The 12,274-nt window shown below is 43.2% G+C and overlaps 1 protein-coding gene across 1 annotated transcript in view; it reads left to right on the top strand.

The window, feature by feature from the left end:
* The window catches only part of Prkch (protein kinase C eta), a 233,546-nt gene extending 222,304 nt beyond the window's left edge, over positions 1 to 11,242 (top strand). Inside the window, exons 13-14 of the mRNA XM_070032205.1 lie at positions 8,078 to 8,221; positions 9,939 to 11,242. Coding sequence (XP_069888306.1) covers positions 8,078 to 8,221; positions 9,939 to 10,085 — 291 coding nt within the window. The 3' untranslated portion in view covers positions 10,086 to 11,242. The remainder of the gene's footprint in view (positions 1 to 8,077; positions 8,222 to 9,938) is intronic.
* Positions 11,243 to 12,274: the final 1,032 nt, after the last annotated feature.

The raw sequence follows: 12,274 nt of genomic DNA, 5'->3' as shown, positions 1-12,274 counted from the left end.
TGACAGGATTGACAAGGAAGTGCTCTGTTGTGTCTGTCTCCCTTTTGTATGTGTGAGTGTGTGTGCTTGTACCTGTGCCAATCCTAGGGATTGAACTCAAGGCCTAGGTGCTATCCTTAGCATTTTTGCTCAAGGCTGGTGTTCTACCACTTGAGCCACATCTCTACTTCTAGTTTTATGGTAGTTAATTAGAGATAAGAGTCTCAGGGACTTTCCTACCCCAGCTGACTTGGAACCTTGATCCTCCCATCTCAGCCTCCTGAGTAGCTAGGATTACAGGTGTGAGCCACAGCACCTAGATCTGTCTCCCTTCTCTTGGTAACACAGATGGACAGAGCCTGTGTGTTCTTTGTTTTGTTTTGTTTTGTTTTTTTGGGGTCTGGTCGTGGGGTCTGAACTCTGGGCCTGGGCACTGTCCCTCAGCTCTTCAGCTCAAGGCTAGCGCTCTACCACTTGAGCCACAGCGCCACCTCCGGCTTTTTTCTTTTTGCTTATGTGGTGCTGAGGAATCGAACCCAGGGCCTCAGGCATGCAAGGCAAGCACTCTACCACTGAGCCATCTTCCCAGCCCGTGTTCTTTGTTTTATTTTAAGATTGTTTTAGGAATGATTACTGTCAGGAAGTCATGTTTTGTTTTGTCTTGGGGCTTAAACTCAGAGCCTGGGCACTGTCCTTGAGCTTTTTGCTCAAGGCTAGTACTCTACCACTTGAGCCAAAGCACCACTTCTGGTGTTTTCTGTTTATGTGGTACTGAGGAATTGAACCCAGGGCTTCATGAATGCTAGGCAAGCACACTACCACTAGGCCACATTCCCAGCCCCAGGAGGTCATTTTCTAAAGGCCATTCCAGCTGTTCTCTAGTTGGGTCTGAGACTAAGAGCATGCAGATCTTGTTTTGTCTTTTCTTGGCTACAAGATAGAGCAACAGGGATGGCCAGATGAGCCTCAGGGGTAAAGGCTAACCTCAGATTTTAGTCTCTTCTCTCAAAGCTCTGAGGTAGAACAAGATGGACCTACATGTGATTTTCAAGATACGATTAGCAGTACCATTTCTTGAGGGCTTTTTTTGTGCTGGGCGTGTTACGTTAATTTTCTCATGGACTCACTATGGCCTATTAAGTACAAGAAAAATCTTTATTTTATAGCTGAGGTTCTGAGGCTCAGAGAAGTTAAGAAGGTGCCCCAATGCCACATAGCCCCTCAGTGTTGGAGCTGGTATATAAGCACAAGGAGTAGAATAGGGGACCCTGACCAGTTAGCCTATGCTTTCCATATGAGGGTAGACCACCATACACTTTGAGCATTTACTCATGGTTTAGAGGAATTGTTTGAGGACAGGTTGAAACAAGCCCAGCCTACATCTGTACTCTTCACTTTTTTTTTTTTTTGGGTCCGGTCATGGGGCCTGAACTCTGGGCCTGGGCACTGCCCCTCAGCTCTTCAGCTCAAAGCTAGCGCTCTACCACTTGAGCCATAGCGCCACTTCCGGCTTTTTTCTTTTTGCTTATGTGGTGCTTGGGAATCGAACCCAGGGCCTCATGCATGCAAGGCAAGCACTCTACCACTGAGCCACCTTCCCAGCCCAACTCTTCACTTTTAAATTGCCTTCCGGAGGGAGCTTGGCTCCATCCCTTTCCTGAGGTCATAGCTTCTTTGTGGTCCAGGATGCTGAGCAGCCCCTTTTCTGGGCCAGGTGGGTCTCTGTTTCCTTTAGGAGCCTCACCTTCAATTCCATTTTCATGAGGCCTGTAGAGGAAGGAGAATGCAAAATGAGCCTATGAGAGTGGGTGCCAGTAGCTCACACCTGTAACCCTAGCTACTCAGGAGGCGGAGATCTGAGGATGGGGTTCAAAGTCAGCCTGGGATGGAAAGTCCATGAGACTCTTATCTCCAACCAACCACCAAAGAAGCAGAAGTGGAACTATGGCTCAAGCCTGCCGTAAGTGAAAAAGCACCCAGTCCCTGAATTCTAGCCCATACCAGCACAAAGAAAACAAAAAAGTGAGCCCTTGAGAACAAGTTCTCCTGTGGGGACACACTATCCTGCCCTCCAGGGTGAGACTTCCATTTGAGGTGGAGTCTGACTTTTGACTCTGGGCCTTTTACCCACTCTCTCCTAAGTGCTTTTGTGGACCTAGGAACCGTTCTGCTTCCTTCAGTAAACGTGTACAGAATCCTTCCTGTAGTCATGTTTTCCTTGGGGCTGACTTTCTGGTTTGGACCACAGTCAGGGAAAAGGCCAGTTGAGGTGAGGAAGCCAGTTGAAGGTGAGCAGCCTTAGACAAGGATGAACAGAATTGCTCTAAACAGCATCATGAACTTGGCTGGCATCTGGGTCCCGTTATGGACATAAGCAGTTGAGAACATTTTCTGCAAAAGCATGATGCTGTTACCCCTGCCCCCTCCAGCAGCAGGGTGGGGGAGATCCGGGAGTCCTGTGACTGACTCAGCCTGCAGCTCTCCATACCTGCCCCAGGTGTGCTGTGACCCATTTCAGGCCATTTCCTTAACTCAGAGATTCATGGTGGCAACTAGTCACGTCCCCCAAAAGTCTATTCTCTTAGCACCCCTCAATGATTCCTGCTCCTTGGTATTCATCCTTTATCTTCTTTATGAGCCCCATCTGCTGCCACTTTGGCTTTCTTCTCTCTATGCCAATGGTTAGAAGCATAAAAGTGAGAAAGGTGTGCCAGCCAGCTGTGATACAACATGGAGTGGCAGGAGATGTGACAGCAGGGCTCATGGACACCCCTGAGCCACCCCAGGCTACTTCTATGAAGGAGGAACACAACCCAGTGTTCTAGAATACACTGTTTTCCCAGAGAAGTTGGAATGCCTGACTTGTATTTCCTACCTTTTAAATATTTGATAAGTAATTAAAATTATTTTTTAGACACCCCATGTGGACTTAATACAATTTATCTGAGGCTTGGAACTGGTTTAAGTTCTGTTTATACTCCCCACCACCTCCCTATGACCTTGCCTGCCTGCCTTTCAGCCCTCTCCCTACAAATATCATTATCTCTGAAAGTCGGCTCTCCAGCCCTGATCTGTACCCCACATGTAAATGGTGAACCATCTCCCTGTGGGTGCCTGCGTACCCCAAGGGCAGAGCTGAGCAACTTTAAGTAACAGAGTCTCCAAATATTAGTGAACTCTCTTAGGAATTGACACTTCACTGGTCATGTGGAACCAAAGTAAACTATGGACATATTCGAGGAGGTTGAGGCAAGAGGGAGTTTTTAAAGGCCAGACAAGAGGATTGTATAAATTTGGTTAAAATAATCGTTGGGGCTGGGAACTGGTAGCTCATGTCTGCAATCATAGTCATTCAGGAGGCAAAGATCTGAGGATCATGGTTCGAGCCAGCCCAAGTAAGAAAGTCCATGAGATTCTTATCTCCAGATTAACCACCAAAAAGCTAGAAGTGGAGCTGTGGCTCAAAGTGGTAGAGCACTAGCTTTGAGCACAAAAGCTCAAGGATACTACCCAGGCCTTGAGTTTAAGCACCAGGACTGGTGCATGCACGCGTGCACACATGGACAGACACACACACACACACATTTGGCTGTGAGATCAGTAACAAAGGGGCCTTAGTCCAAAGTTGGGCCATTGCTAGGCAGAAGCCTTGCACAAGTATTTTCTGTGCTGAATTGTAGGTGGTCTTTGTTTAATGATGTGGTTTTGGCAGAGTATTCGTGATTGTTTGTATTTATCATCAAGCACATGTGCATAAGCTACCTTCTTTTGCAACCTCCTGACTTTGTGGTTGATAGGGTTTAACACAAATGACTCCACTTTTATTCTGACAACTTTTACGATCTCAAAAATCATAAAAAATTGAGTGCTAGTGGCTCATGACCATAATCCTAGCTATTCAAAGGACCGAGAGCCAGAGAGATGCTGTTCAAGGCCAACCTAGGCAGAAAAGTCTGAAAGTCTCCATTGTCAAGATAACTAACAAAAAGTTAGGCCGTAGACTATGGTTCACATGGTACAGTGCCAATCTAGCAACCCAGCTGAACAAGAGCACAAAGACCTTAAAAGTTTGAACCCCAAAACAAAAAGGGGTTATAAGGGTTAGTTGTTTGGGTCTCAGTTTCCCTGACAAAAATCCTACTAATACTGTTAATACTAGCACTGCAGATAATAACCTGTTGCTACTCTTTTGTTCCTTGTTTTGGTTACCAAATACTACTGCTCCATCAGACAGCCTGGAGGACACTGGGATCTTCAGTCTCCTCCTCCACTCTAGCCCCAGGGGGGTGGACTTGTACAAGCCTTCTAGAACTTACTTCCAATTCTTCCTTCCTGTTAACTAGAGGTTGTCTTGAGTCTCTGAACTTGCACATTGCTGTCCTTGTATCACCCACCATCAATGCCTGCATCTCCATGCAGGATTTATTCCTCATATGCTTTTGATGGATCTAAATACCTGCCATGGTCCTCGGCCTTCCCAGTATGCACCTGTGCCCGACTACCTGTGCTGACACCTTGGGTGCTTGGACGCATCTGTGCACACTGGCTGTATACTCAGGCTTGATTGTCTTCTTCCTTCACGGACACACAGATTCTGTGCATCTTCATCAGCTGCAAATGCCACATCTTCCATCAGGCTGTCTCTTACCTTCTCTCTGCCAGCCCAGTGCTGTTTGCTCATTCCTCATCAAAGCTTCCAAAGCACTAAGTGTCTCCATTTAACCCAGCTGGGTCATGTTCACTTGCCTTTTCCCTTTTCTCTTGATTTGCACCTTGATGGAGGGACATTGTCATTTGTCATCTGTACATTCCCCCTGAAGACTAGCGTATTGTCTTGCATTCACTAGTTGCCATGTAAACCTTTATAAATGGAGCAAATGGATTTTTTAAAATGTGGATGATGACTATATCTAAAGAGCCTATGCCAATATATTAAAAAATCAAAACAAAACTACCTTGTTAACCAAAGGGTGACCAAAACCCCCAGGAGATAATATCAGATTAGTAAAAGGGTTAGCCTCTGCCCACAATTTCAAGGATATGGTGTTCAGAGGAGGAACCACTAGAATATTGTCAGCTTGTCCTTGGGCAATGCCTCTGTCACATGCCCCATGGATGCTTAGATTCACTGCCAGGACAGGAAAGAATGAGCAAAATCTCTCTGACAACAGGGCTTTTGCCACACTGGCATATAGAGTCCTGCGCTGTTCCTCTTGCCCAGAAGAACAAGTTGTACCCAACCATTCACAAGATGTCTTCTACTCGTACCATTGGCAGGACAGAGAATTTCCCACAAGCCATCTGTGACTGTTCTTTCATCCCTGTCTTCAGACTTTGTTTTTGTTTGTTTTTTATACTTTGTATTATTATCTTTAGGTAGTTGTACATAGGAGTTTTCATTTAACAAAGCAGTTTATGAATTCACTATGTCTTGATCAGTGTCTCTCCTCTCAACATTCCCCTGCATTCCTCCTTGGTTCACCCCTTCCCTCAGTCTTCTTAGTTTTGTAGAATATTCATTGTATTTTTTAAAAATAAATTTATTTATTTATATTATAAAGGTGATGTACAGAGTGGTTACAATTATATAAGTCAGGGAATGAGTATGTTTCTTCTGGAACAGTATCACCCTTTCCCTTGTTTTCTCCCAGGTTTTTCCTCCTGACCCCCCTCTCCCATAAGTTGGATAGTTTAGCTTCAACATAGTGTCTAGTGAGTAATGGATGGTAAATGACAAAAAATGACACTTTGGTCTCACACAGAGAGGATATTCTTAAGAGAGAATCACAAAGGCTCAATGACGTTTATTGAAATGAACTCCAACAAATTGACACAACAGGTTTTTTTTCTTATTTTGCTTTGTTTTGGTTTGGGGTTGGGTTTTTTCTCCTTTGTTGCTGTTTTGGGATTTCTGTACCTTTTTGTCTCATTTGTAACTTTATCTGTTTGGGGGAGGGTAATGGGGAGCAAACAAATACAGCAATGTTTGGGTTTTTTTTTTCCTTCCACTATTCTCATCTGTATTAGAATCATAACTGCTCATGCATCAGAGAGTTATATTCTGCTGACTCTCCCATGGAAAAAAATCTACTTATTTCTGTTTTGTAAGCATTTTCTCCTTTTGTCTTGTATGAAAGTTTATCCAGGGAGATCCCAAGCAGTAGAAATGTAAGTAACAGTGTGATTTATAAGAGATGTCGCTCAACTCAGAGCATAGTATGTGTGCAAAGGAAACTGCTGTGTAGATGTGGAGGCTTATTTTATTTTGGGTTCCATCTCTAGTTCAGCAATGCCTGAAGCCTTTAAGTCTTATCATTTAGAGAAGAAGCAAGCATTAAAGACCAGCAGTATTTTTTCTTTCTTTCTTTCTTTCTTTCTTTCTTTCTTTCTTTCTTTCTTTCTTTCTTTCTTTCTTTCTTTCTTTCTTCCTTCCTTCCTTCCTTCCTTCCTTCCTTCCTTCCTTCCTTCCTTCCTTCCTCTCTCTCTGTCTGTGTCTGCCTATCTATCTATCTGTCTATCTATCTGTCTGTCTGTCTGTCTGTCTGTCTGTCTTTCATGTGGATGTATCAGTACTGGGTCTTGAACTCAGGGCCTGAATACTATCCTGTATCTTTTAAGCTCAACGCTGTCACTCAACACAGGAGACATACATCTGCTTTTGACTTTTTGGTGGTTAACTGTAGATAAGAGTCTCATGGACTTTTCTTTCTAAACTGACTTCAAACTTTACTCAGCCTCCTGTGTAGCCAAGGATTCCTGACTAACATGAGCTACCAGCATCCATCCAGCTTTCATTTTTTTATTGACACTTCTTTAGCAGTTCACAAATTTATCTTGTGAGATTGATGATTGCTTAGGAGGTGTTTCAGCCTCCTCCCTCAATATATTAATTTCATTTTAACCAACTCTGGAGGCTTCACAGCTTGGGACCTGGTTGGCAACAGGTCCAGATACTACCTTGTTATGTCTGCACCGTCAAGATTTTCATTCTATCCACTCTGTACATTCCTCTCCAGAGAAATTTCTATAACAACAGCATTAATTTTGTGCTTGTAAATTAAATTTGGGAAAGGATGCCTATCATTAGTTGTCAATAAGTCTGTTTAAAGATAATGATTTAAATTTAAAAAATTAATAAAACAACCTTTTTATCCACAGCATTTTTTTTTGAAGTGAGAATTAAATTCATTATAGCATATTTGAAATAAAACCTATATTCTGGCCATGAAAAGTGAATTTTTCTATTTGTATCTCTGGTAGGAAAGTGGTTGGAAAAAAAAGGCCATTTTGGAAAAATAGAGTATGCTCAAAATATCTTCATAGGAGCTGAACACCAAGGAATTCCCTGAAGGAGAGGAAGACAGCATTTATATGCCAACATTGCTTGAATGTGTAGTATTACTTATTATTTTAGTTTTATGCAGCAACAAATTCTCATTTAGTAAATCTACTTCAAAATAAAAGAGGGGCATCTTGGAGAAAATAAAAGTTTTCATGCACAACTGTGAGATCTTTGCTGCAGAAAGAAGTGACCAGCTTTGCTTTTCCTAGAGCCAGAACACAGAACTTTTCAGCTTTTTCCCCTGTCTGTGGCTTCACATAGGTACTCAAAAACAATGGCTCACTCTTCTCTGTGTGGTCTTGTGAGAGAGAGGGAATCCTAGCCAGCTGGACAAGTCTCTCTCTCTCAAAAAAAAAAAAAGGCACAGCTGTTCCTAAATGTAGCCCCATTCATAAGAAGCTCTCTGTCCACGACTGCAGTGTTGGAGAAAGGCACACTATTTCATAAAGAGCTTCTTTTCTTTAAAGAGGAAAGACAACTCCACGGTGTTTACAGACAAAAAAAAATTGGACCCTTCAGCTTTCATTTTAGTGACCTGAAATGGAAGTAGGGAAGGCAATACATCCACTCAAGCAATCGCACCTGTAAGGCATGATTCATAGGGGCTGAGCTACCCTGGATGGAAAATCCAACTAGTTAAGCAAGATCGCCAGAACACCTCCCGCAGGCTCTTCTGCCACAGCTGATGCCCTCCATCTTGTCCCACTGCCATTGTATATGAATGAATGATTGACACTCTCTCTTGCTTTCTCTCAGTTCATGACCAAGAACCCCACCATGCGTCTGGGCAGCCTCACTCAGGGAGGTGAACAGGCTATCTTGAGACATCCTTTCTTTAAGGAAATTGACTGGACCCAACTGAACCATCGCCAAGTAGAACCACCTTTCCGACCCAGAATCGTAAGTGTCAAGACCATTCAAGTAGACTCTCTCTTTCATCAGATGACCAAAGGCCACTGGGAAGCTGATGGCCCTTGTAGAATGATTGGAAGGTCATCTGATACAGGATAGCCTTACCCAGGAAGAAGCTGGGTTCTTTGCTCCTTGAGATAACATCTCTCTGTGTGCCCAGCTTACTTTTTTGGGTTTTTTTTTTTTTTTTTTTTTTTGGTTGATTGTGGAGCTTGAACTCAGGGCCTGGTCTCTGTCCCTGAGCTCTTTTGCTGAAGGCTAACACTCTACCACTTTGACCCACAGCTCTGCTTCTGGTTTTTGATTGGTTAATTGGAGGTAAGAGTCTCATGGGGACTATTCTGCCCAGGCCAGCTTAGAACCGTGATCCTCAGATCCTAGCCTCCTTAGTAGCTAGGATTAAAAGTGTGAGCCACCAGTGCCCAGCTCCCAGGTTACTTTTCACAAAGTTTTCCTCTCTTGCCTTGGCTGGCTCCATCTTCCCTTTACTTGAATTTAAATCTCCTGAGAATGCCTGGAATGTTCCAGATTTCCCCCAAATAGCCGGCTAATCGATGTCATTATTCCCAGCCAATTTCCTCATGATCCTGAGGACACCATTTGTGCTTTTCACAAGTCCCAAGAAAGTAGAGAGTGTGGGAAATGTTCCTGCACTGAGCCTGGCTGCTCTTCTTGAAGAATCTCAGTCTTTCATAATGCTACAATGCAGAGCTCCAATGCAAACATGCCAAGACTTTTTGGCGAAACACCAAGGGGTACCTCTCCAAGCCCATACAGGCCAGACGGGTGGCACTGCTCAGAGCAGTCTGGCTCAGGGTCTGAGAGCTGAGCTCTTGTTCATCTGTAGGTCAAGAGAAGCATAGCAGGAAGGCAGGGAACTAAGGCTAGCAATAAACCAAGGGTTTCAGGAAAGAAGAATGGTCCAAAGGTAGAAGAAAAGCATGGGTGAACCAGGTAAGAGGACTTGAGAAGTCTAACACCAGTGGAAACAATCTCTTCAGATGTACAATGAACAACTTTTCCAAACAGCTGGCTTAATCTGTACCAACCTCCTAGGCTTTGCTAGACTTTGAACACCAAGCAGCCAGAGATAAAGCCATTTCCTTCAATGGGCAAACCCCTGCCGGCTCCTCTGGGATGGGAGATAACTTGGCTTTCAGAGGTTGCAACTCATGGGCCTGATTAGAGGCCAGTCCAGTCTGGTTGCATCAGGCTGGTGAATGGATTAACATGTCATTTTCCTCTAAGTTCAGGAGTCTTTCAAGAAGAGCTCTTCACATATGTAGATCTGTGTCAGAGCACAGGTGAAGCAAGTGTGAACTTAACCGGTTGACAAATCTAAGCTCCCATGTCCCTCACTTGGTGATTGCCAAGTGGCCTCTTGGTGAAATGGAGAATAAAGGGCGAGCAATCCGGCCAGTTTGGGTGACCAAATTAATTCTTTAGCTTCCCAGTCTAAAGCCGGCCTGCTTGGCAAGATTTTTATAGGATGAGTGAATCAGTGGTTACCAAATGTCATAATAATACACAATACAATGGAATTACTATAAGGCACTGTTTAATTATAAGGATCATCACTGTAAATAAGGCTATCAGACAAGTGACAGAGCAGTTCTCTGAAAGTTGCTGGAATGGCCCGAGACCCAGTCAAGATGAGTAAGCCTCAAGTGCTTAGAATCTGACCCCTGTTTCCTTTTCTTCACAGAAATCTCGGGAAGATGTCAGTAATTTTGACCCTGACTTTATAAAAGAAGAGCCAGTGTTAACTCCAATTGCTGAGGGACATCTTCCTATGATTAACCAGGATGAGTTTAGAAACTTTTCCTATGTGTCTCCGGAATTGCAACCATAGCCTATGAGGAAGGAGAGAATCAGAAGGGAATTGAGACATTCTAGGAATTTCCATTGTGTGGACTCCTCAAGTGTCCGCCTTAGAACAACACCAACGTTACCTTCCAGGAGCAAGTGTTCACAACTCTGCGAAAGATAGGATATCAAGAGATCAACGATTTCAAGTTTCAAGGAACCCATGGTACTGGAAGTAGTTGATCCTGATGTAAGAATTTATGAAGACATGTACCACACAACCTATGAGTTTCCATGGCTGTGTTAGATGTGAGCTATTAACATGAGCCAAAAGAATAGAACATATGAAGAACAAAGCTGTTGGTCCTAGACATTCTGAGCCAAATAGGCTTTTTACTTCAAGGGACAATCAGGACTTTCTGTGGACCATTCCATGCTCTTCTTTAAGCCAATGAACCATGCCACAGTCTGCAACAAGATTCTTGATACTAATGAAGAATTTAAAGGTCTTTCAAAGAAAACGAATGGTATTCCAAATCAAACCATGTATACTGAAGAAACAACAACAACAAAACCTTGACACTGAAAAACAATCTCCCAACTTAAAGCCCAGGGTGGGGCATCAAGACAGTTATCACAGCATATTCTTCTTTACTTTCATTAAGTAGGTATTTATTGAGCATCCATGGAGCATCCATAATGTGTCATCACACCCAGTAACATCTGCAGTTAGAGGTGCCTTCGTGATGCTTTCAGTTACTCTGGGTTTCACTCATTTATTTACCTGAACGGTGTTTGCATTCTGTGAAATGCCTCTCCACATTGCATTTGACATCCTTCTTTGTCTGCACATCCTCTCCTTTTCACAGAAGAATCACCACCTCAGCAGCACAGCCAGCAGGAGAGATTATGGTGCATGCCCACCTGCTGACCTGTGGAGTCTGATCTTGTCTATATTGTTCCCAGCTCATTGGTGAAGAATCGCACGCCATACCTGTCCAGGACCAGTTGTGTAGCTTAGCCATTCATAGTTTATTTATGTTTTCAGAGACAAAGAAGTTTGTTTGATATACACTTCAATAGTTAGGAATGGATCTCTTGTAAACAGGGCTAGAGAAAAGACAGACCTTACCACGTGTAACCATATATGCAATTGGAGAATTTTATCTGGCTGGAAATAAATGCATTTTGTAACAAAAGGACTTTTCTATTCAGAAGGATTTGTTCTCTTCTCGGCTAAGAGAGTAGATTTCCAATAAATGCTAAAGCTTTGAAGAATCGGACATGCCTCAAGTGGTAGAACGAATGGTAGCAAGGATAATTTCAGTCCCCCAATACCACCTTCATTCATTTATTCATTGATAGTTTTATACAGAGTTTGACTAAAGGCAAACTCCTGAGAGGAGGATTTGACTTTAGCTTCTTTTGAACGTAGAAATAGACAGAGCCTGTCTTACTAACCAGTGCTTCTGTTCTGGATAAGGGCAGTGACCCTTTGGGTTATGTTGCAGGTCTGTGGCCTGCATGTTTATTTCTCATTCACATAGAGTTCATGTTCATGGACCTCCTCTGGCTTCTTCTAACCAGGCTTTTTAGAAAGTGTATCTCTGAAGGTCACCAAAGCAAGGGAAGAAAGAGATGGAGGAGATACCTACTGCCTAATTAACGTTCCTTAGAAGGATGCATATCACCAACCTTAGTTGGCCAGACTACATCTTTCAGGTGCAAATAGGATGGAGGGATTATAGAGCAGCTATGACAGCCTGTGCTGTTGTGGGTTCGTTGTTATTTATTTGATTTGTTTTTGGTAATCAAAAGTGAAAAGTTAGTTTTGAAGGACTAGGTCAGCTTAAGAAACAGCCTGCAGATTTGTTTGGCACTTAGCTGTTCACAGACAGCCTGGTCTGTGGAGCTTCATTGACTCCTCATGACTTGTCTAGGTAGTTTATGCTCCTGCTCTTTTCCACTATTGGCAGTGTGAACACTACAGTCCATCATAAAGTATGCCTCATTGTTCTTTACAAGCCCATGATTATAGTCACGGACAGGACCTAAAACATTGTCGTTGATGAACCTGTGTGACCAATCACAATCAGTTCTCAAAACCATTCTTCTGAAAGCAGTCATCCAATACCCAGCAGCAAATTATTTTGCTATAACAGGATTTCTAATACTTTTTTAAAATTTTTTGTTTTACCCTTACTGGGACTTTAACTCAGGGCCTTGTGCTCTTAC

The sequence above is a fragment of the Dipodomys merriami genome, unplaced genomic scaffold, assembly GCF_024711535.1.
Source record: "Dipodomys merriami isolate MVZ:Mamm:240054 unplaced genomic scaffold, mDipMer1.0.p SCAF_1, whole genome shotgun sequence".
NCBI lineage: Eukaryota > Metazoa > Chordata > Mammalia > Rodentia > Heteromyidae > Dipodomys > Dipodomys merriami.
This window is presented reverse-complemented; position numbering and strand designations above follow the sequence as displayed.